Source organism: Penicillium manginii (assembly GCF_028828005.1).
Source record: "Penicillium manginii strain IBT 31320 chromosome Unknown utg000005l:1.0-5665137.0:1.0-5668048.0, whole genome shotgun sequence".
Classification (NCBI taxonomy): Eukaryota; Fungi; Ascomycota; class Eurotiomycetes; order Eurotiales; family Aspergillaceae; genus Penicillium; species Penicillium manginii.
The window spans coordinates 3,631,547-3,654,681 of NW_026643106.1; the positions used below are offsets into that span (position 1 = coordinate 3,631,547).

The 23,135-nt window shown below is 44.7% G+C and overlaps 7 protein-coding genes across 7 annotated transcripts; 5 read left to right on the forward strand and 2 right to left on the reverse strand.

The window, feature by feature from the left end:
* Positions 1–2,707: 2,707 nt before the first annotated feature.
* On the forward strand, positions 2,708–4,819 carry N7533_007731 (conidial yellow pigment biosynthesis polyketide synthase; the record flags this gene model as incomplete). The annotated part of the gene is made up of 4 exons (XM_057104381.1): positions 2,708–2,935; positions 3,038–3,509; positions 3,553–4,751; positions 4,778–4,819. 4 exons carry the CDS (start codon positions 2,708–2,710, stop codon positions 4,817–4,819), a joined length of 1,941 nt encoding a protein of 646 aa, XP_056959338.1.
* Positions 4,820–5,568: 749 nt separating this feature from the next.
* On the forward strand, positions 5,569–6,126 carry N7533_007732 (uncharacterized protein; the record flags this gene model as incomplete). Its single annotated transcript, XM_057104382.1, has 1 exon — positions 5,569–6,126. The coding sequence occupies one exon, from the start codon at positions 5,569–5,571 to the stop codon at positions 6,124–6,126; it is 558 nt and encodes a 185-aa protein (XP_056959339.1).
* Positions 6,127–7,408: 1,282 nt separating this feature from the next.
* Positions 7,409–7,742, forward strand: N7533_007733 (BcPKS12 polyketide synthase; the record flags this gene model as incomplete). Its single annotated transcript, XM_057104383.1, has 2 exons — positions 7,409–7,636; positions 7,689–7,742. The coding sequence occupies 2 exons, from the start codon at positions 7,409–7,411 to the stop codon at positions 7,740–7,742; spliced, it is 282 nt and encodes a 93-aa protein (XP_056959340.1).
* An 829-nt stretch (positions 7,743–8,571) lies between these two features.
* Positions 8,572–9,913, forward strand: N7533_007734 (wax synthase family protein; the record flags this gene model as incomplete). The annotated part of the gene is made up of 2 exons (XM_057104384.1): positions 8,572–9,338; positions 9,394–9,913. The coding sequence occupies 2 exons, from the start codon at positions 8,572–8,574 to the stop codon at positions 9,911–9,913; spliced, it is 1,287 nt and encodes a 428-aa protein (XP_056959341.1).
* Positions 9,914–11,506: 1,593 nt separating this feature from the next.
* N7533_007735 (Chitin synthase C) lies at positions 11,507–14,284 on the forward strand (the record flags this gene model as incomplete). The annotated part of the gene is made up of 7 exons (XM_057104385.1): positions 11,507–11,641; positions 11,696–11,867; positions 11,922–12,283; positions 12,333–13,167; positions 13,220–13,403; positions 13,459–14,092; positions 14,147–14,284. 7 exons carry the CDS (start codon positions 11,507–11,509, stop codon positions 14,282–14,284), a joined length of 2,460 nt encoding a protein of 819 aa, XP_056959342.1.
* Positions 14,285–15,308: 1,024 nt separating this feature from the next.
* N7533_007736 (MARVEL domain-containing protein) lies at positions 15,309–16,089 on the reverse strand (the record flags this gene model as incomplete). Its single annotated transcript, XM_057104386.1, has 4 exons — positions 15,309–15,477; positions 15,553–15,687; positions 15,782–15,882; positions 15,946–16,089. The coding sequence occupies 4 exons, from the start codon at positions 16,087–16,089 to the stop codon at positions 15,309–15,311; spliced, it is 549 nt and encodes a 182-aa protein (XP_056959343.1).
* Positions 16,090–17,951: 1,862 nt separating this feature from the next.
* On the reverse strand, positions 17,952–19,443 carry N7533_007737 (uncharacterized protein; the record flags this gene model as incomplete). The annotated part of the gene is made up of 5 exons (XM_057104387.1): positions 17,952–18,265; positions 18,355–18,806; positions 18,878–19,001; positions 19,092–19,218; positions 19,267–19,443. The coding sequence occupies 5 exons, from the start codon at positions 19,441–19,443 to the stop codon at positions 17,952–17,954; spliced, it is 1,194 nt and encodes a 397-aa protein (XP_056959344.1).
* Positions 19,444–23,135: the final 3,692 nt, after the last annotated feature.

A 23,135-nucleotide genomic window follows, 5' to 3' on the forward strand; every position in this document is an offset into this window, starting at 1 on the left:
ATGCTTCAGCAACTACACGATGCGATTAACCTGGTTCTAAATGAGCCATACAATTGTTAAAGGGATTTTCAGATAATACAATTTCATCTAGTCATCGCAGGGCCGAATTTCGCTCTTCTGTTTCACAGAAAACGTGGCGCAAGCAGCATAATGTCGACCCTGCATATACGTGAAGTTCGTTGCTGACGCCCGTTGCATGGCACTATACCAATATTGGCATGTCTTCCTTTTAGGTTCCTCACCCTGACCCCCTACAAACGATAAGCAAAAATCGTTGGTCCAATTCAAAGTTTCTCTCTGTTCATCTACAACTGACCTGGTTGCTATAATTCCATTCGCATACACTATATCTTATCTCCAAGCTTAGAAGGTGGCTTTAGATACGATTTCTAATTTCTTTCTTTCTTTCTTTCTTTCCTTTTTCCTTTTGGGTTTCTTGTCAATCCTGCGATATGGTTCTTAACGCTACTAAATTAGTCTTGTGGCTTGCTATGAGCATTGATACAAGTCTGGCTATTCCTAGACATGAATTATTTAGGCTAGGTAAGCTAGTGAGGTTATATTACTGTTCATCTGTCAGCCAACCTGATACCGCCTGATAGCATAGTCACCTTGAGTCTATAATGGCTCACACATGAGACGAAAAGGTCACACTGCCTTCCATCCTTTCTTTCCGTCATCCTGCAGCTTGTCGCATCCGAGTCTTACAGGCGCGGAAGATATAATATAATTGAAAAGAGAGACCCAGTTTAACGTTGTGGATTTATCCACATGATTGTCGGTTTCTATTTGGATGGCTGGTCTTATTATTATCTGCAAGCAAGTTTGTTATATGCCAAAGATGATGGTCATGCTGACTTGAAACTCCAGTGTTGTCTGTGGAACATGATATGTTGTGTCCCCCCACGGCTCCCACTGAAGCATCATGTAGGCTAGTGCTGATATAAGTACCCGAAAACATATCTGACGACTTGGATTTTAGTCACGAACAAATTGAGCTTCTTGGGCTGTAAGATAATATTTTATGAGACCTTTGTGGATCGGTTAGACTTGGTTAACATAAATAGCCAACGTTGAGCCTTCCGTCTTCCTTGCCTACAGGCTTGAACTCGGTCACTTTTATCATTATCTTTTGAAATTAGCCTGCTAAAGTTAGTATATCCAACACAATGGATATTCTAGTTTTTGGAGATAGTCAAGATACAACCTGCTCCGTGCAATTGCAGGATTTGGTCTTTTCGCAATCCAATCACCCCCTAGTGTCAGAGTTTTTGCTATCCGTGAGCTCTATGCTACGGCAAACATTTTCAAGTCTACCAGGGGCGACAACAACCGACATCCCTTGCTTTTCGAACTTACATGAATTCGTCAATAGATACATATCACAACAACGCACGAATCCGATCATAGAAACCGTTTTTCTTTCAATCATCCAATTAGCTGAATACATTGCGTATGGATACTTGTCCTCAGTTCGGTTGATTATCGTTCTAACGTTACGATTACTATTCAGGTTTCAAGAGACAAATCTTAACTTCGAATCCCGCCCCAGAAGTATTGTTTCTGTCTCTTATGGGCTAATTGCTGGTACAACCGCGGCGATAATCCCGCGTGGCATGGCTGGTATAGAGTTCGCGGTTCATGCAGTGAAAATTACATTGAGACTTGCCTTATACGTCAAAAGTTGTGCAAACTGCATGTCTCTGAAAGGAGATCATCCAATAGTGGAGAATTGGTCTCTGGACATTACTGGACTACAAGAAAAAGAAGCTGATAACATAATAGAAGGTTTCGTCAGCAATTTGGTAAGATTTTTTAACTCAAACTGCGGTTAGCCAAGTTCTCATTTTATTTCATAGGCATTACCAGAAACTCAACGGCCATACATTAGTAGCATATGGCCTAAATACATCACAGTATCAGGTCCTCCGATCACTTTGAGTCTGTTCAAGAGCGCCTTAAGCTCCAAAGGGAGTTTTCATCATACCTGGGGACACTCCTTTGGGCCATGCCACGCCGCCCATCTCCATCAGTCAATCAGTATCGATGACTTTATGGATTCAGAATTTCTCGCAGGCCATGCCGTGATAAATAAAATACCATTTGATAGAATTCTTACGTTACAGGGAGGAGAAACATATCATGCTGACTCCTTACACGAGCTCTATTCTACGGTGATTATTGATATATTGAGATCATGCCAAGACTTCGTCTCTTTATTTGAATGTCATCGTGATATCCTCCCGTCGGCCGAACAGGACTGCCGAGTTCTATCTTTTGGTTCATTCGATAGACAAACGCCCATAAACCTGGCTTTGCAGGATCATCTCGCTCAAAACTACACAGGATCTATTGATTGGTATCAGCATGGCTTGAAAAAGTCCAATCCCGCGAACATTTGGAAAAAGGACGATATTGCTATTGTCGGAATGTCAGGGAGGTTTCCCGGTGCTGAAAACTTAGATCAATTTTGGGAAGTGATACGGCAGGGATTGGACATGCACCGCGAAGTCAGTTGAAACCGAAGAAGAGTTATAGTCCAATCATGCAAGACAGCCAAGCTGACAAATCAAAATAACAGGTTCCATTAGACCGTTTTGACATTAAAACACATTTTGATTCGTCCGGGAAAGGCTATAACAAAAGCCACACGCCATTCGGATGCTTCATAGACAGACCTGGCCTGTTTGATCCACGATTTTTCAATATGTCTCCGCGAGAAGCGACGCAAACCGATCCCATGCAACGTCTTGCTTTGATCACCGCCTATGAGGCACTCGAGATGGCTGGCTATGTGCCTAATCGTACACCCTCTACTAATTTGGATCGTATAGGGACATTTTATGGACAGACAAGTGACGACTGGCGTGAGATAAATGCGGCCCAAGAAATTGATACCTATTTCATTACGGGTGGAGTCAGGGCGTTTGGACCGGTATGAACCTCTTTTTCTCTAAAATCAGTGCCATCCTGAACAGTTAAGCTTTATGCTTGTCGGATTTTCTTTTCATATACTGACCTCTATCTAATTGAGCAGGGCCGCATCAACTACCACTTTGGATTCAGTGGTCCAAGCTTCAGCATTGACACCGCGTGCTCGTCTAGCATGGCTGCTATTCACGCGGCCTGTAATTCACTGTGGCTACATGATTGTGACACGGCTGTTGCAGGAGGTTGCAATGTTATGACAAATCCTGATATATTTTCCGGCCTAAGTAAGGGCCAATTTTTATCAAAGACTGGACCGTGCCAGACGTTCGACAATGACGCAGACGGGTATTGTCGTGGGGATGCAGTTGCAACCCTCGTTTTAAAAAGACTGACAGATGCTGAGGCTGATCACGACAATGTTTTGGGAATCATTCGATCTGTCGCAACAAATCATTCAGCCGATGCTATTTCAATTACTCATCCTCATGCGGGTACACAAGAGAATCTTTATCGTCGGGTTCTGTCGCAGGCCCGCGTAAACTTTCAGGATATTTCCTATGTCGAAATGCATGGCACCGGTACACAAGCAGGCGACCATACAGAAATGTCATCTGTCACTAGTATTTTTCGCGCCCCTGGGCTCTCGATCTAACGAGCAGAAAGTTTACGTCGGATCTGTTAAGGCAAATGTCGGTCACGGCGAAGCATCATCAGGAGTCACTGCTTTGATCAAGACTCTTCTCATGATGCGTCACAATTTGATTCCACCCCATATCGGTGTCAAAAAAACACTTAACAAGGGGTTCCCTGATTTTGCCGAGAGAAATATTCATATTGCAAAGGAGCCTGTCTCCTGGAAGTGCACATCGTCACAAAGTCGGAAAGTATTTGTGAATAACTTCAGTGCTGCGGGTGGTAACACTGCAATGGTCATCACGGATGGCAAAGTCAGGTCTCTAAGAGGCTTTGACCCTCGAACCACACAAGTCGTAGCAGTATCGGCTCGTGCCTTATCTTCGCTCAAGGCCAACCTGAAAAACCTATTCGATTATTTGATTGAACACCCAAACGTTTCTCTTCCAAGCCTGTCATACACAACAACTTCACGGAGGATACATCACAACTACCGATTTTCCGTTTCAGCGTCGAATGTCGACCAAGTCAAAAGTGCCCTGGCGCGGGCGATGGAATCGGATATTCTGCCCGTTCCGCAGGCGCCCAGGGTTGTAATGACTTTCACCGGTCAAGGCACGATGTACCCTGCTGCAGGTTCCGATCTTTTCCGCATGAACAAGGTGTACAGATCTAGCTTGATCGAATTCAATTCGATTTGTATCTCTTATGGGTTCCCCAAAATCCAGGCCGTTGTCGATGGAAGCGATGATCGATCACTACTTGAGCATTCACCAGTTCTTCTCCAAGTGGCACAGGTGTCAATTCAAATGGCTTTAATCCGCCTTTGGAACGCACTTGGAGTCATACCGGACGTTGTAATCGGTCACAGTCTCGGCGAATACGCTGCACTTTTTGCTTCTGGTGTTCTATCAGCAGCCGATACAATCTATCTTGTGGGATCCCGAGCCAGATTAATGGAGATGAATTGTACCGTTGGCACCCACACCATGCTTGCCATTCAAGGGGGAGATTTATCTTCGGATCTGACGAACTCACATAAATCTCGACTTGCATGTATAAACAGTGGCAAGGAGTTTGTTTTGAGTGTCCTAGCTGCCGATGTTGAAACGTTTAAACGTCAATTTGAAGGTCTCGGCTACACAGTGACACCCTTGGCTGTGCCCTACGCATTCCACAGCTCACAAGTTGATGCAATACTGGCACCCTTTAGGGACCTATGCTCGAGAGTCACTTTCCGAAAACCGAAATGTGAAATTCTGTCTCCGACGCTTGGACGGACCCTCGGAAAATCTGTAATTTGCCCGGATTACCTGTGTCGACATGCCCGTCAAACGGTAAATTTCTACGGGGCACTCTGCGATGCTCAGTCCAACGGGCTCATTACAAGTGATTCTGCTTTCTTGGAGATTGGGCCTAGCCCAGTGTGTAATGCGTTTGTTAGATCGACTCTTGGCTCATCAGTTACTACCTGTGCTTCCCTGCATCGGAAGAAAAAGCCATGGGATAACTTGGCCCACGCGGCAAGTGATCTTAGCAACCGAGGGATTAAGATTGATTGGGGGGGAATATCACCGAGAATTTGAAGACTCATTGGAGTTGCTTGAACTGCCATCTTACGCTTGGGCACAGTCAAATTATTGGATCGATTATCAGAATGACTGGTGTTTGAACAAGGGGATTAATACTGCACCTTCGCAGCGTTATGAACTACCGGATTTCATTCCTACCACGTCCGTTCATCGTGTGATAAAAGAGAGATTTGGTGATCACGAGAATATCCTTGACGCAGAAACCGATCTATCACTGTCGGGTATTCGCTGCTTGCTGAGAGGGCATATGGTTAACAACGTGGCACTATGTCCTTCCTCGCTCTACGGAGACATCGGTATAACCATAGGGGCTTATATGCACAGAAAGATGAACCCACATCTAACAACTGATTCTGCTCCCGGTATGAATGTACGAGACATGGCTGTTCAAAAAACACTCATATCAGGAGATATGACACCACATATTATCAGCATAAACGCAAAGGCCAGCGAATCAAAACAGAGCATTCAAATGAATATCAGCTCACAGGAGGGCCAGCACGCTTCTTTTGTGGTTGAATTTTACAAAGAGTCGGAATGTGCTGATGAGTGGAGGCGAATTGAATTTCTGGTCGAATCTCGCATGGAATCGCTTCGTGAGCAAAGACAAGGACACGAAGCACATGTTCTATCTCAAGCAGTTGTCTATAAGCTCTTCTCGGCATTTGTGGATTATGAAAAGACTTTCCAAGGCATGAAAAAGGTTTATTTGAGCCCTTTACACTGGGAAGCGACTGCAGATGTCGTGCTTGAGGCCCCAGGTGCCGATCAAACCTTCACCGTTCCCCCTTACTGGATTGACAGTATCGGACACCTGTCGGGATTCGTTCTGAATGCACATTTGACTGATCATAATCCAAAAAGTGTCTACGTCTCTCATGGCTGGGAGTCTCTCCGACTCGCCAAGACCCTTGTCCTTGGAAAAAAAATATCGAACCTATGTTCGAATGGAGGAAAGGACAGCAGGTAACCTAGTCACCGGCGACTTGTACTGCTTTGAAAAATCTTCTGTCATTGCTGTCTTCAGTGGTATTACCTTCATGCGCATACCAAGAACCGTACTTGATCAAATACTTCCTCGTTCTCAGTCTACGACATCTCGACCTGCCAAAATTCCCGAAGAACGTGCTATTGAGCCAAGAAAAGCTTCTCCAGTCGAGGTATCTCCACTGGAGATCGGCCAGAAAAAAATCCAATGTCCATCGTTGCTATCTCAGGTTCTTGCAATAGTAGCCGAGGAATGCGGCATTGACCAAAGTGAACTAGCGGACCCTATCAGCTTTGCTGATCTAGGAGTCGATTCCCTAATGCAACTTGCTATAAGTTCTCGGATAAGGGAAGAGATATCTCTTGAAATTTCATCCACTATCTTTATCGATAACCCGACAGTTGGATCTCTCAAAACTTACATACGGTGCTTGAATGATCATGAAAGTCCCGAATGTATAGATCAGTCATTATCATCTACAACAGCCCCTCACGGCAAACGCAATCCATCTAGTATTTTCAGCATCACAGATGATACGATCCTCTCTACGGAAGATACAGAAGACTGGGAGAGCAATGATCCAGATCACCAAGAAGAAAAGAAATACCTTCCTCTGCAGCAATCTTTGGCAAATATTTCTCACCCACTGTCAATTCTATCTACACCGATCCCGGAGAAGCACGCCACCTCTTTTCTTTTGCAGGGAAATTCAAGGACAGCTTCACAAAAGTTATTTTTAATCCCAGATGGCGGTGGCTCCGCTACTTCATATACGCAGATACCTGATCTGTCTCCAGATATTGCTGTTTACGGTCTCAACTCGCCGTTTATGACGACACCAGAGGAATATACGTGTGGAGTCTCAGGTATAGCTCAATATTTCGTCCAGGAAATACGAAAAAGACAGGAAAGCGGGCCGTATAATATCGGGGTTAGTCTCTCATCCGAATATACGTACCGGCATAGTACGCATATGACATATAACTGCTAGCTAAACCAAAAAATTTCATAGGGATGGTCCGCAGGCGGCGTTATAGCTTTCGAGGGAGCTCGGCAACTTATTCGGTCCGGAGAAAAGGTCGATCGCTTGATATTATTAGATGCACCATGTCCATTAACCATCGAGCCTTTGCCGGGCACCTTGCACCAGTGGTTCAATTCTATAGGTCTTCTCGGAGATGGAAGCGCTGCAAAGACTCCGCCATGGCTCCTGCCTCATTTCCAGGCATCTATAAATGCTTTGTCAACTTACGATTGTCGCGCCATGGACTCAGCAAAAGCACCCTCTACATATATCATTTGGTGTGAAGATGGTGTCTGCAAATACCCTGACGATCCTCGGCCGGACCCCTATCCTTACGGACACGCACAATTCCTTCTGGAAAATAAAGAAGACTTCGGACCTCAATTATGGGATGCCTTATTAGGCTTTGAGAATATCAAGATATTCCGCACGCCAGGCAACCATTTCACGATGATGAAAGCGCCTTTTGTGAGTCGTTTATCCTTCTTACCTGAGCTGGCACTAACTAATTTCATTTCAGGCGGAAAATGTGGCTGATGCGATGAGACAAGCATTTTCTCAAGTTCATGAGTAATTAATTCAAGAGAAATTAATCAACCACGAAATCGAGACATCTTCGAGTTTTTCCGCCAATATAGAAGAAACGAATATTATCATAGACGCTTAATATCCACCCATGGATGGGGATGAGTTAGTGGCTAATAATCTCTCTGAGATCACTATTATGTGCCGAGACTTTGTCATGGAACCTCCGGGACTTCAAGCTTGAAGTCTCAAAATCTTCCTCTTAGATAATTATCTAACGCTGTGCTACATGAGTCTTGTCCAATAATGGTAGCCTATCCGCTTCAAGAACCAATGTGTTCACTAATAACCAACTGATGGAGTCGGGTGCCAGTCTGTTATCGCACGTTATTCAAGTTGAGACTTTCCTGCCTCAGGCCTCTAGGATCGCCTTCTCGTTGCTTCCCTCTCGCTCTCGCTCTCGCTCTCGCTCCCCAAAATCTCTAGACATTCGCATAAATCACCACTTGCATGGTTCCGAGCTTCTGCCACGGTCATCATCGGAATCGGAATCGGCGGTTTGTATCAAACAGCCCAAATACAAACACGAGGGTCTTCGATGGCCGACGCGACCGTAAGATTTCTGCATCTCGGGTTTCGACTGGCGAAAATATGCGCTAGGCCAAGAAAGTGAATTCCCCCCCCCTGAGATCTGCAGCTTGGAGTGGACAGCCAATGAAATCTTCTGCCAAACGCGCGATGCTGACGGGGCTGAGAAGCAAGAATGGACTAAAATTCTTCATGGACTCATCGATTGAGCATTCTTGATTGCGGTCTCTTACCTAAGGTTCTCCTATCAAACGGCAGTTGTGTTAGTCGCAGAGTGACCCGGTGTGACCATGTATCAACCAGTAGCGTCGACTGCAGCAAATATTCTGGAAATCTTGTTTCTCTACTCGGCCCATGTTTTATTACCTGCGATTCTGCTCTTGACGACGGCCAAGCGATCTCTTCTACGATATCTCTCAATTCCAGTCTCGCTCTGCATTTTACATAGAGCAATACATGTCGCATCCCTGCTAGGCCCGGGATTCATTTGGTGCGAGCTTGCTCGTCTGTTTCTTACAGTCGCATGCCAGAGTCTGAATCTACTGTTGATCAACCCGAAGGATGGCAATGTCATGCCCCCTGATGTTGGCCAGAGGGCCATGCGACGCATTTACGCATCGGCTCAACTTTTCACACATCCTCGTGGGATTAATACTCCATGGCGAATCAACAATGCCCCACCACAGCCTACCTATTACGAACGAAAGAAAATGGCTGTGCCTACACGCAAGCGATTCTTAATACGGCAAATTTCAATCGCTTCCTGGCAATATTTAGCACTGGACATGTTTTCGAACCTTGCCTTGCGGCAGGCAATGGAACAAGAAAAATCAGGAAGGTTGCCGAACACTGTCCACTGGAATATATCAATTGAGCAACTGATCGAGCGATTCGTGTCAAATATTATGGCCGGGCTTGTCGTCAGTCGCATCCTTATTGATTTCCACCACCGTGTTTTCTCGGTCGTGGCTGTTGGAATCGGTCTCGATTCGACGTCTGATTGGCCTCCGCTATTTGGGAAGGCAACAGACACTTACAGCTTACGAGGATTCTGGTCGTAAGTTTTGCTTGTGAATTCAATCCCCTACTTCAAATAATAATGTTACATCTAGAAAGTTTTGGCATCAACTTTTACAACAACCGTTGACGGCTATCAGCCGCTTCATTACTCGCGATGTCATAGGCCTAACACGAAATTCTACCCTCTACCGGTACATGAATATCTGCGTTGTTTTCTTTCTCTCTGGTGGATTGCATGTTGTGTTGGACATTGTGCAAGGAATACCTTCGCAAGAATCAGGTGCCATGTTATTTTTCGCGTTGGCTCCGCTAGGACTCATGGTCGAAGATGGCATTAAAGCAGTGTGGCGACTCCTGTCAAGTCAAAGGAAGGATAGCAAAACACACAACCATGCACCGCTGCCGCGATGGCAACGAATTCTTGGGCTAGCCTGGACGATGGCATGGCTAGGGGTCACCTCAACGTGGTACTTTTATCCGCAGATGTTGCGGCCCCAGAACCAAAATTTGGTACCTTTCAGCTTCTCAGATCAACTTGGGCTGCCTGTGATTTTAGCAGCAGTGATTTTTGGTGGCATCACAGTGGCTTTCACTTTCCAGGTCGAGGTATAAGGCCAATACTATCCCATCCGGTCAGGTCGGGATCCATTTTTCTTCAAATTTTGAAGCAAAGGAAGAGGCCTAATCCTCGGAGGCTCTTGTGTACTTGACTCAATTAGTTATACAAAACAATATACTAGTACTAGTGGTACGGGTCAAGCATATACCTATGAATTAACCATGTCGCAGACCAATGCATTCGTTGTCTTCTTAGTCTACCGCCTCGCCTCAAAGGTTGTTTTGCAACAAATATTTCGAAATTCGAGACTTTTTGGTCTGCGCTAATATTTGGTGAGCCAAGAAAAGCATGGGCGAAACGGTGCAAGTGCGCGTAAGAATTCGAAGTATCCACTATGAACATCTGGTCGAGTCGTCACAGCCACCAGGGTCCAATCCTGCGCAGTCATGCTCGTGAAATATGTGAGAGCTATTCAATAGCCACATTTTATGCTGAACCAGTATTTCAGCAGGAAATATTCCCTTGAGTCAAATCACCGGGTTGAGATCATTTAAATCGTACTAGTATGTTCCAACCTTGAAAGGTTTGTCGTTTTTTCTGTCAAGTTTTGTCCAGGATGTGTCTATGTTGTTTCGCATTTAATTTGCTTGGACGTTACTCCGTAGAGAGCAGTACAATGCCCAGGTGCTCTATATTTAATACAGCTCTTGTCCGCCTTTCTGACCATGTACGCTAGCAGGTGTCCTTCCAATGGTCGTTCCTATCCCTTGTCTTTCCTGCAGCCACAACGCCCCTCCACGGATATGCAAAAGACGATTTTTTTTATCGTTTCCTATTTTAATTCAGTCTTCTTTTGCTGACAGTTTAAAAGAAGATCGAATGAAGAATCCACCCTTCAAATTTTTTTTAGCACACTGCCTAGTCCAATTTAGTTAGTTAAACAGGGCCTAGAAGACGGACACGCGTGAGAGACGCGTTCCTCAGGGTGGGGGATGAGTGGATCCCCAGAAACGATAGTTTATTCTCAATCATCCCTCGCTCCACGGGAAAAGTCAATTGAGTGTACGCCCGCGTGAAGCAGTCTCCTATCTCCGTCTATTCCTAACTGGCCCTAGCAAAAAAATTCGTTGATGAGGTTCTTTTGGCATAATTGCAGGGAAAAGCGTTGCATGATAGCATCACGGAATTATCTTCACCCCCTCCATTATTAGTGCGCCGCTATCTAGACCCGCTGACGTACGACCATTGCGCAGCGTTGTTAGCGAGGCCACCTCCGCCGATTCGAATCCATGGCCCGCAACTTGTGCTGCCAATCAAAATGCCTCAATGTACGAGATAATGTAAAGATAGAAATCGGAGCAGAAAAAAGCCCTTCACTGCTGGACTGTCAATAATTTTATCTTGCCCACTCCGCGCTGTGTGTCGCTTTTGGATTGGTCATTTATTGGGCGTGATGATCAGTCACACTAGCTGCTCAGTCTAATACTGATCGCCCAGACGATTGGCATAAGTTCCACCGTTTTCTCTTGAATCCCCAGATCTTTCCTCGTACGATTTAGCCCTGCCGCTTTGGCCGCTTAGACCAGTAACTGGTCATCTACTCCCCCGGAGTCACTTCACCCCTGACCCGGCTGTCCCCAGACATGATGGCGGTTCTCACGCCATCAGCCAGCTCTTCTGGTCAATCTGGTGACTCTTCCACTAGCCAACACAAAAGGAGTAGCAGCAGTCTCTTTTCCGATGGCTCCTCCGACGTTGGTGGAGCGCGGCCCCCCGCCCCCGTGAGCTTAAGATCCGGCCACAAGCGGGATCAAGGATGCTAACATATCTCCCAGGTACGCCGGTCACTTGTGCCTGGAATTCGTCGCCATCCGACCAGGAAAATCAAGCTCGGAGAAGGAAATGTGTTAAGCGCAGACTACCCGGTACCAAGCGCGATTCAGAATGCCGTGCAGAAACAGTATCGGGAATCGGCAGAAAATGCTGAGGAGTTCACCCACTTACGATGTGAGCATTAGCTCCGTTTGAAATGAACACCCCCTTTCAAAGCTGACAGTACAGATACGGCTGCAACATGCGATCCGGACGAATTTGTTATGCGAAATGGCTACAATTTACGCCCTACGATGTATAACCGCCATACCGAACTACTCATCGCAATAACCTACCGGAGCGAGAATAAGGTGCTGACAGCAAGGACCCTGCACGGCGTCACCCAAAACATCCGCGATATCGTCAATCTCAAAAAATCAGAGTTCTGGAATCAGGGTGGGCCGGCTTGGCAGAAGATCGTCGTCTGTCTAGTTTTCGATGGAATTGACCCTTGCGATAAAAACACCCTTGATGTCCTGGCGACAATCGGGGTTTACCAAGACGGAATTATGAAGCGGTCTGTTGATGCGCGAGAGACTACTGCTCACATTGTAAGTTTGACAATTTTATCTTCTTGTCAAATCACTGACAATTGGCTAGTTCGAATATACCACCCAGCTTTCTGTGACATCAAAACAAGCTCTCGTTCGGCCGAACGGTGATGAGTTGACGAATCCTCCACCAGTCCAGATGATATTCTGTTTGAAGCAGCAAACCAGTAACAAAATCAACTCACATCGATGGATATTCAACGCATTTTCCCGTATGCTGAATCCCGAGGTCGTCGTTTTGTTGGATGCCGGGACAAAGCCCTGCAAGGAATCGTTTTTGATGCTGTGGCAATCATTCTATAACGACGAAAATCTCGGCGGAGCTTGCGGCGAAGTCCACCCCATCATGAAAAAGACGAGCTTTATGAACCCATTCGTTGCTGCTCAAAACTTTGAGATGAAGAAATCAAATATTCTCGAAAAGCCACTGGAAAGCATCCTTGGCCAGGTTTCACTTGGAGAGTTCTCTGCATATCGGTATCGAGCCATCATGGGTCGACCATTGGAACAATATTTCCACGGTGATTTGACGCTTTCAAAGAAGCTAGGCAGAAAGGGCTTCGACGAAATGAGTATTTTTAAGAAGAATATGTTCTTCGCTGGTGATCGGATCTTGTCATTTGAGTTGGTCGCCAAGGCTGGGTTCAACTGGCGTTTGGCCTTCGTCAAAGGAGCGAGAGGCGAGGCCGAAGTGCCAAGGGATTTTGCAGGTTTCATCAATTCCAGACGTCAGTGGCTCAATGGCTCATTCGCTGCGAATCTGTATGCGTTCATCCATTTCGGTCGAATTTACCAGAGTGGACAGAGTATTCTTCAGATGGCTCTTCTTCATGTTCAAATGGTGTATAAATTTGTACAAATTGTGCTCTCTTGGTTCTCATTGGGTATGTTCATTTCCGAATCACTCCGGTGACGATGGCCTACTGACATTCTTAGCTTCTTTCTGGTTAATAACCTCGGTTATCATGGGTGTCGTGAGCACGCCAATGAGGTCGAATAACAATAGAGCGTGGCCTTTCGGTAACGAGGCTTCTCTGATTGTAAACGACTTTCTCAAATACGGCTATGTGTTATTATTGGGCATCCAATTTATTTTGTCTCTTGGAAATCGTCCCAAAGGGTAAGTTGATTCCATCTACCTGTTTGGCTCTTGCTAACATTTCTTGGTGTCATAGGTCTGGTCTAGCGTACACGGTCTCATTTCTCTACTTCCCTGTCATCCAGATATACACCGCAGTTTTGGCATTCTATCTTGTCAGCCAAGCCACTACAAAGGTATCATTCGACATTGTTATCGATGAGGATGACATGCTATCCGCTGCTTCTCACAATTTGGGATCAACAATGATTTTAATCACATTGGTTGCTACTTACGGTGTACATTTTGTGGCAAGCTTACTATATCTAGACCCCTGGCATGTGGTAACCTCTTTCTGGGCTTACTTCGCGGGAACGACCTGTGGGTCCAATATTTTGATGGTATACGCGTTTTGCAACTGGCATGATGTTTCAATTGGCACAAAACCTATCGATAAGAGCAAGAACCTTCCGGAGGCGCAGACCAAGAGGGATGAAAAGTCGAGGTTCATCGAGGAAATGGAGCGACCGCAGGTTGATATTGACAGCCTATTCCATGCCACTGTCAAACGAGCCTTAGCAACATTCGAAGAGCCACCTGAATCAGAGGACAAAGATGCCGATGATATTTACAAAGCTTTCCGCACATATCTCGTGGCTTTGTGGGTTTTCAGTAACTTGATCATGGTTCTTTGCATTATGAGCACAGGAATTTCCCAATTCTGCCTTTTGGTAAGTTCTCAAACCCAGTCCCATGCTTGATCTTTGTTCTAATTCCTTTTCCAGACATTGCCGGATAAAAGGATGTGGAATTATCTCTTGGCTGTTGTATGGGGTACTATTGGGCTCTCACTCTTCCGTTTCGCCGGGTCGCTTTTCTTCTTAGCCAAGACGACTGTTTGGAGATGCGTCGAGCGAAGATAGAGGCACATATTAGTATACCTTCCAAATTAACATGTAAATATGAGGTTTTGAGACCCGATTTTCGTAATTCTTCCTGCAACGCAAAAACAACGCAAGTCGTGGGTATTGAGGTAATCCTCCACGATGGCAACTAGAAGATGTGTATTAGTAAACCCTTATAGAAAAGAACGACCCCTCGAAGAAATTCCGGTGACAATTTTGAGTCCGAGTCTCATGGTTAGTAGATTGCCCAGGTGTCTCTGAATCGTGCCCAAAACTCAGCGGCATCGGTGTCGTGATATATTATACTGTTACCTAAGTAATACTAGTAGTAACTAGTTAGTAAACGGCCTTAATCATGCGGAAGTCCCAACTTGAACTTGAACCTTGGAATGAGTCGCTCACAGCTCCGAGTATCTCACTCAGATTTATCTCAAGGGTTTTCTTTAAATTGTTAGCATTGAGACTACTTGTGTTCCCTCGTGAGCTCTGGAGCTCCATGCCGAGTTCCAAAGGCTTTCTTAAGGATAAACTGTTTGGCCAATGAGAGTTGTATTCCACATCCAAATCGTCCATCCCTACCCGAGGCTGTTACTTTGTTGAGTTGGTCAAGGGATTTGTTGGAACGCCGCAGGCATTGGAATCGTTGGCAATGATCCCACATCCAGTGAAATATTGCATTCCACCGCCATACATACCAGAAACGTTGTTGTAGAATTTATTCAAAAGAGAACTGCATTTAATTTTGATAGCAATTTGCAGCAGAAGACGGATCAGTAATTACTTGAAGGTGTGAGGCAACATCCAATTGAAGATATCGAAATTATGTTGTTGATATACAATCTGGTTGAATATACCTAGGTAGACTAGAAAAACATATGTTGCAGAATACTGAAGAGCAAAAGCGGCCCCTGGAGATAGTATTAACATTTCCCATGGAGAGCCCAATAAGCAAGAAAAAATGACAAAGCCAGAAGTCCTACTTAAACAATAAGCCACCCTTTGACAATATAGCCCCAGGATCTTGCGATGAGGATGATTGCTATCAAACTTCATTGTGCTGACCATTCATTGCTGGCCCAGAGCCTGCGCTTGGGGCCGTAGCAGCTCCATTGTTGGAACTGACAGGCGGCTTCTCAGGATGGGTATTAACCACAGGTACATCGAGATAAATATTGGCGATTTCCAAGCACAGGCCACAGAGAGTCCAAAAACTTTGAGAAAGAATTAAAATATGTCCTCGCATATGGAAAAGAAAGGAGGGGGCTGGTGTTGCGGTATCAACTCACAATGCCAGGAAAGTGAACGCTTCAATGGCATTCCTCCTCCTGCAGGCATTACTTAGGTCCCAAATATAGTATGCACACCCGGCTCCATTCGACAGGTCATCAGTCTGCGCAACAAATATGAATGCTGATAGCCATCTATGAAGTCCAAAGAATTAGTTTTGCGTACTTCCATGGGATAGTAGCTTATTCCAGCAAATTGAAAGGTATGAAGGAGATTTTTCTGGCATACAGGGAATAGAAGATTATGTCTAATGGAAGCATATAGCCACGGTTGCGATGCATGCATGCGGTGAAGAGTGAGGGAACGTAGAAAACCATGGCGAGCACAGCCTACGCGAATAAGTCAGTATTAATTAAGCAGTTGGTAACATCAAACAAGGTTCAAATTCTCACAATTACAAGCGTGAAAATAACCCGGTAGCCCTTCTGATGAGGGACAACCCATGCAGTAAGACCCAAAGTGATTACTGCGCTGATCCACAGGAGCAGGCGAACTGCAAACAAGAACGGACGAACAACGTCTGTGCGATTCCTCATGATTGAGAGTGTTGAATCTGGTAGTTACGAAGATGATGAATTAATTGCGAGAAAATATCGCGTTAGATAGTATTAGCTGCAAGATAGTAAGGAATCTGAAGTCAATGACGCTACGGGGAAGCTATATAACTGAGCGACAAGCAAATAGAACTGTCGTGGATTTTGCAGCTGTCGGGTGATATCCCGCTGATAGCAGATATCCTCGTACACTCTGTTCTTGATCGAGCTCAGCGTGGCGCAGTGGCATAGCAGGTCGGCTGATCGATCGCTTATAGAAATAGAGAGATTGGGTGACTGTCTTTGGCTAACGAAAATCTAAAATGGGCATGGTGGCTTACAGAGCCACAGAAAGCAGATGTAATTGTCTTCAACCTCGATTTTGAATCGACTTTGCAAGACAGAGGCTATCAGCCGGGGAAATCTCATCTTCGTAGCCCGTCGAACAGAGTCACTGGGACACATGTTAAAGCGGGACAACGGAATGTATCATTGAGATCCACCCAATTTCATCTACCTTTTAGAACGAGATTACTACCGAGTCTGTTTTAGGTCCGCTAAGACGCTGGGGAGCATGAGTCATTAAAAATTATAATTACTAAGTATCATAACGAACTGAATTTCATTCGTGATGCTATGAAACGAAATATCGTCTCATCCATATCACTGGAGCATTTTTGGAAGAGGTCAACATATTTGATTGATAAAGTCAATTGTACCTTCTGAGATACCCTGGCTAGAATCTCATCGACCACCTGGGCATGTGTAAATGCATGAGCGATCACCTGAGCGAGTCAAACATCCCCTAGCGGATTTTGCTACCTAGGTATCTGGGTACCAAGGTACTGTAGCGACCAATAAGACCAATGAGCAAAATCATCATGATTCAGTGGCGTACAGCTTCTCACTTAGCTCTTTTTTTGTTTTTATTTTTATTTTTATTTTTATTTTTTGAAATTTGACAATCACTGCTATGTGCGATTGGCCGGCTCCTTGGACCGGTTGGGATTCCCTTTTCAATCTCACTGATTCCTTTAGTTTGGGCAAGTCGCGATGGCGACTCCCACCAACCGGTTGTTTTACCGGCAGTGTCGGAAACATGTGTACAAGTGTAGGCCAATGGTTGGCGTCCCGCCCTTGAACAAAAGGCATGAGAAAAATTCAAATTTTGGAGAATAGGCCTTGTGAATTGGACGTCAACTTCGATTCATGCCTGTCTCATAATTTTTGCTGCCTTTGAGCGCTATTTCAAGACGCGCAGCCTAAGAACATGAACAGTTACTAGTAGCTCAGCATTGCCTTGCCTTTTCTTTGTGCTATACATACTTAGTTTGGCGAATATCTAGTACATACGACCATAGGGTGTGGAGAACAGGGCTTCCCGTCCGCTCAGCCGTACTTAAGCCACACGCCGGCAGGTTAGTAGTATGGTGGGTGACCACATGCGAATCCCTGCTGTTGTATGTTTTTGTCTTTTTTTTCCCACTTCTTTTCTTTTTTACTCCTTGGAGTCAACTCTCACACCACTTCCACCTACCCCTTCATTCCTCGACCTGAACCCAAAGAAGTGATGTGACACTTCGGCAGGGCCTGCCGTGTTTCTTACTACTGCAAACATCACCCTCCTGTCTGCGAGGGCGCTCAGGCACTCGCCCCATTTCGACGAAATTAATCAGGTTGAGGAGAAGAATAAGTCGTGAGTCTAGAATTGGACACCAAGTTCTGGGGAAATATTACGGCGAAGAGTAAAATAATGTTATTCCGAGAATCTGAATACCCAGCTGAAGCTGGACGCCGAAATAGTGTACCAAGGGTATCAAGGATCAAAATACTTGATGGAGATCCATGAATATTCAGTGGAACGCTTATGCTAGTTCAGCCTCAATAATCGAAGGACCGTCGCCGTCCGGGTGGAAAACAATGTTGATGGTTAAGCCAACCGATTCCAGAATATTAATCCACCTGGACTTCGTCCTGAGACCACCTGGGGCAAAAACCATGAGGATCATGTCTACCATCGAGTGGAACAAACCGGCGTCGTCGTCGCGGAGAATGTATTCCTCAATAAGAATCTTAGAGTGGCCTCTTTCCATGGCCTGGGTGACGTTCTTCAGTATGGCTATGCAGTTTTCATCTGAGAATTCGTGCAACAAGAATTTCAGGAAATAAGCACGGGCGCCTGAGTATGAATTAGAGTTATTGTTCTTAGATAGAGTTGACTGGCATATGAAATGCATGTTGAGAAGTGAACCGCGGAATTTCGCTTACCTTTGGTCGGCTGAGGTGAGAAGACATCGTATCCAATCTTCTCAAGTCCCAGGTCGTGATAGTGAACATCATCAAAGACAGATGGAAGGTCCTGGATGACAATTCTTCCGGTGGCATCAGCAAACTTCTTTTTGAACGCAAGCATGTCGCGACCACTGCCAGCACCAATGTCCACAATGAGTGCATCATTTTCCTCGCCGGAGTAGCCATCAAGGATTCTTTCCTGGACGGGATACCAATCAACCCAGAAAGGCCGGTTGTCTCGAATATGCTGAACAAACGCATGGAAGCGTTCATGAACAGCAACATCATCAGCTAACCAATCGAAAGTTGTTAGCTTTGTACCATAAGTATACTGCATTGGCCCAGCAAATCGATCCTCGGGAATCTGATAGTTCGTTTTGCTGAGGAACTCGGGGGTCTTCAGCACAGCTGGAAAAATATCCACGAACCTAGTAGATGGATTATTAGTGATTAGGCTAGTTTTCCTATGACAAGAACTTGCGATACGGTCTTCACCTACATAGTATCAACGATACCACCTGATCTATCATCTGTCATCTCCTCGGAGAGTAAGGTCCGATGGAACTTGCCAGTACCATATTCCTTTGCGAAATCCATAGCAACAAGAAGACGCATGACTCGTTCTGCGGAAATTTATCAAAATGTGTTTCAGAATTCGACGACGGAGCTCGAAGCAATGGAATCGAGAGAGGAAAACGACAAGAAATACGAACCAATTAGTAGCGGAGTTGCGCCAGTCTTCTCGGCCAGCTCTTTAGACGAAAAGACCTTGTTTGACTTGGTCAAAATTTGAAATATGCCGAGGTCATGGGCAATCTTCAATGCCATGGATTGGGTAGACTATCATCTGTCAGCTTTGAGTACGAACTCAGAGAGTATAAGACCCACAGAAAGAAACAACTTCAGAATAGCATCCTTTGGATGTTCAAGAGCCTTTGTTAATTTCAATGACTTCTCGAGTGCTTCGACGCGAGCTATATCGGAATTTTCCGTTTCAAACTTCTCGATAGAAGCTTTGACATCTTCGAGAAGCAGATTGACCTGAAGTCGATCGATATATTCCATTGTGAAGACTTCTTTAAACCTTCAAGTTGTGGCTTTGTGAGAGAGGCGGAGATTCTTCCGGTTGGTAGCAATTTTATTGAAATGTTATGAAGAAATTGAGAGAACGGAGATGGAAAGACAACATTCGCAGAGCCATCAAGCTATTTATGTTGACCTAGGCGGACTTCGAGTACCTAGGTAGGGACTACCAAATCCCGAGTCAAACTTGGAAACCTCAAAAGAAATCCGGGTTTCGCTATAGAAATTAGATGACGAAAGCAAGAACTTGCAGCTAAGGGCATATTGAGATCAGAAATTTTGCGGTACATCAACTCCGAGGCCGATGATCAGGAGTCTGGTTACACAAATTTGTATTTCCCATCCGCTTGGACATTTTCGGAGGCTAATATGAGCGCAGATCGTTTTTTTGATCTTGGTAAATGGAGCCTCTCGCACTAGCGACATAATCCACGAGTTCTCGCCAAACCTTCGAGGGTAGTATCCGGTCTCGAATTGGAGCAACAAATGAAGGTTTATTGAATGCTGTGTCACATATGGCCACTGTGGCTGAGAAGATCTACTGAATTTTCATATGAGTTGTTGAACGCTTCCTATTCATGGATACAGTTAAGGAGGATCTACAAAAATAGCACGAGATAGAAAGTCTACTTGTACCACCATGTCGGCTACAATTTCCAAACTTCCGTGAACTTCACATGATGCCTTACGTTCCTCTTGGCTTTACATCAACTATCATTGCTCTATTGGTCTGATATTTTCCGCTCCATATATTTACTTCTTTCCAGCCTTGATTTTCTAATTTGCCCTATAGCTTTGATCAAGATTCATAATGAGGTCATAGATATGTCTGAAAGGTACGGTGCAGGTTACCGTCCTACTCGCTAAGCAAGTTCCTTGAATATTACCAGCCTGACGTGTCGTTAATACACAACGCTAAGCAAGCAAAGGCTGCTACTTCTCGATTTTCTGCAAGTGGGTGTGAGTGGGATTAACTTCAGTAGATTGAAAACGAAACTATTTTTGTTTATCTCTTGCCTGAATCGGTGATATCTTCAAAGTTATCTTCCTTCTGACTCTCCTCGCGGAAACTTTGATCGGAGACTTCTGTATCTGCTTGCTTTTGGTGGCCATGTACACATACTCTTGATCCCACAATAACATGAATTCCAGGCTTTGTTACTGTAGATCTTTGCGTTTCAAGTGATTGTAAAACTTCAACCCCCTCTCCGGTCACATAGCCAAATGAACCACACTTTCTTTAGGTTAATATGAAGGAAAAAGTAAAAGTAATACTTTCATTCTCCGTTTTACGAAAAGGGAAAGAGGAGATCGGTTGATCCACCTGCTATTGAAGACAAATCGGGAAAGATACTAGTAGATCAGCTATGATAATTAATACTCTATGACGATACTAGTACGCAAAAGAACTTAAATTGAGCACTTTTTCTACTCTCAACTCAGAATTTAGAAAATACAACTTTCATCAAATAGATCACTGACTGAAGTGTGCCAAAATGGAAAGCAAATGCAACAACCGTGTGGAGCAACTCTCGGAATGTATATCAAACCTTTCCCAAATGCTACTTGACAAGTTAATTCGAAGGCAGAACGTCGAAAATGAAACAACAAGCATTATATCATCCTGCAGACAGCTCGAAGCGCTTTTGACTTCGCCTGAAGATTGGATTGGTAAATTCGCAGGGTCCTACAACAATAGTGTCGCTCTTGGCTTGGTTCTCGAGCTTGAGATTCCGAATCATCTCTCAATGAGAGAAACCACCTCAATAGAAGAGTTGATAAGTCTATCGGGGGCCTCTAGATCACTTTTGAGTATGAACTATCGCTGATGAAGAAGAGAAAGTTCTGACTTTAAATTAGGAGGTGTGATGACACAATGTGTGGAAAATCAAATATTTGATGAGCCCTCACCGGAAACCTACAGACTCAATCAATATTCCATCTGCCTGCTGCAAGATAATTTTGCATCATGGGTAAACTATCTGTAAGCGTTTAGGTATATACTGGTGCGTTAATCAATGAAATAGCGCTGACATTCTAGTGTCGATGATGGATTTCGAATGGCATCCTGCATTCAACCCTATATTTCTGCGAACAATTACCAGCTGCTCGATCACAAGCATCAAACTGCATTCAATATGGCTTTCAATAGTTTGTAGCCCCTAATACCGCTTCATGAAATGACTCGTACTGACCCTCATAGCAACTAAATCATTTTATGAGTACTACCATACAGTTGACAAACAGAGAGGTCGACGCTTTGACAGCGCAATGGAAAGATACTTCCATCGCTCAACGCAGACCCCAGTCGAAGATTTCTTCGACTTCGGCACGCTACCACACAATGCTATTGTAGTTGACGTGGGAGGTGGTAGGGGACATCACTCTATAAGGCTTGCGACTCAATATCCGCATATTTCCTTCATCAATCAAGATCTTGAAAAAATGACCTCGACGTTGACAGAAGCTTTTAACGAAGAGAAGCTGCAGAATGTGACGTGGCAAAATCATAATTTTTTCCACGTGCAGCCAACCCGAGGAGCCAATCTTTACCTACTCAGCCACATTCTGATGGATAATCCCGATAGGTCAGTGCAGGCGATCCCATAATACTGGTAGAATGGAAATTGATAAGAATAGCGAGGCGTCTGAGATACTCAAGCATCTATTCAATGCAATGACGCCAAACAAATCAATTTTACTGGTCGATGACTTTCTTGACCCAGGAAAAGAAGGCAAGTTGCCTTTGAAAGCAAATACTCTCAATCTACACCATATCGCAGCCTTCGGACGTCCATTTAGAACAATGGAGGAGTGGTTGAGTCTGTTTTCTGAAACGTCTTGTTCATTCTTGACAATGAGCACCTCGGTTATTGGGAATGGACGAGTTCTATTCGCGTTATCGCGAGCTACTTGAATTTTTATGGGGCCGCGAGAAGCAGCCGTGTCAGATTTACGCTTCTGAAATGGTCGTTACTGCATTCAAACAATTTTACTGTGAAATTGGTGAAGATGGCACCCTCTAATCCTCAATACTTGCACAATCATGAACAATATCGCTTTATTACCTCTATTCGGTAGCCTCTAGGGTTATCAAAATCAAAGAATTACTATAGTAGGATTATTTTACTATGCTAAACTCAGAGTTTTAATTCATATTATTCTATGTTGAGCTTTAAACATGACAACGGTTTCTAGAATCATGGCATATTTCCCGAACTTTGAGGGTACCCAGGTACTAGTACGGAAATCATATCGCTATTGGGACCTGTGAACCTTGGAATTGAAACAAATAGCCCCCGCAATTTTGATGGAGAATTTCAGATAGCGATTCTGACGCCAAAAAATGTTCCCCCTTGTATGAAAAGCCGGTCTTTGCTATGAAGTTGTGCCATTGCCAAGTATCTCTTGCTAGAGGCCTGAGGAATCAGGCTTCAATGGCTGCTGAGTCATGCTGTGAACACCGCATGGTGATAGTCTCAGGCCATTCCTCCCATCGTCATTTATCATTCTATCATTCATCCCTCCTGGTCTGATGATCATCTCTACGCCTATGCGCTACCTAGGTACGTGTCCTGAATAGGTGCTGGTGTTTTGCATCTTCATGACTGACCTATTTATTTACCTTCCAGACCGACATCGATCATGAAAGAGAATATGTACAGAGCTTCAAG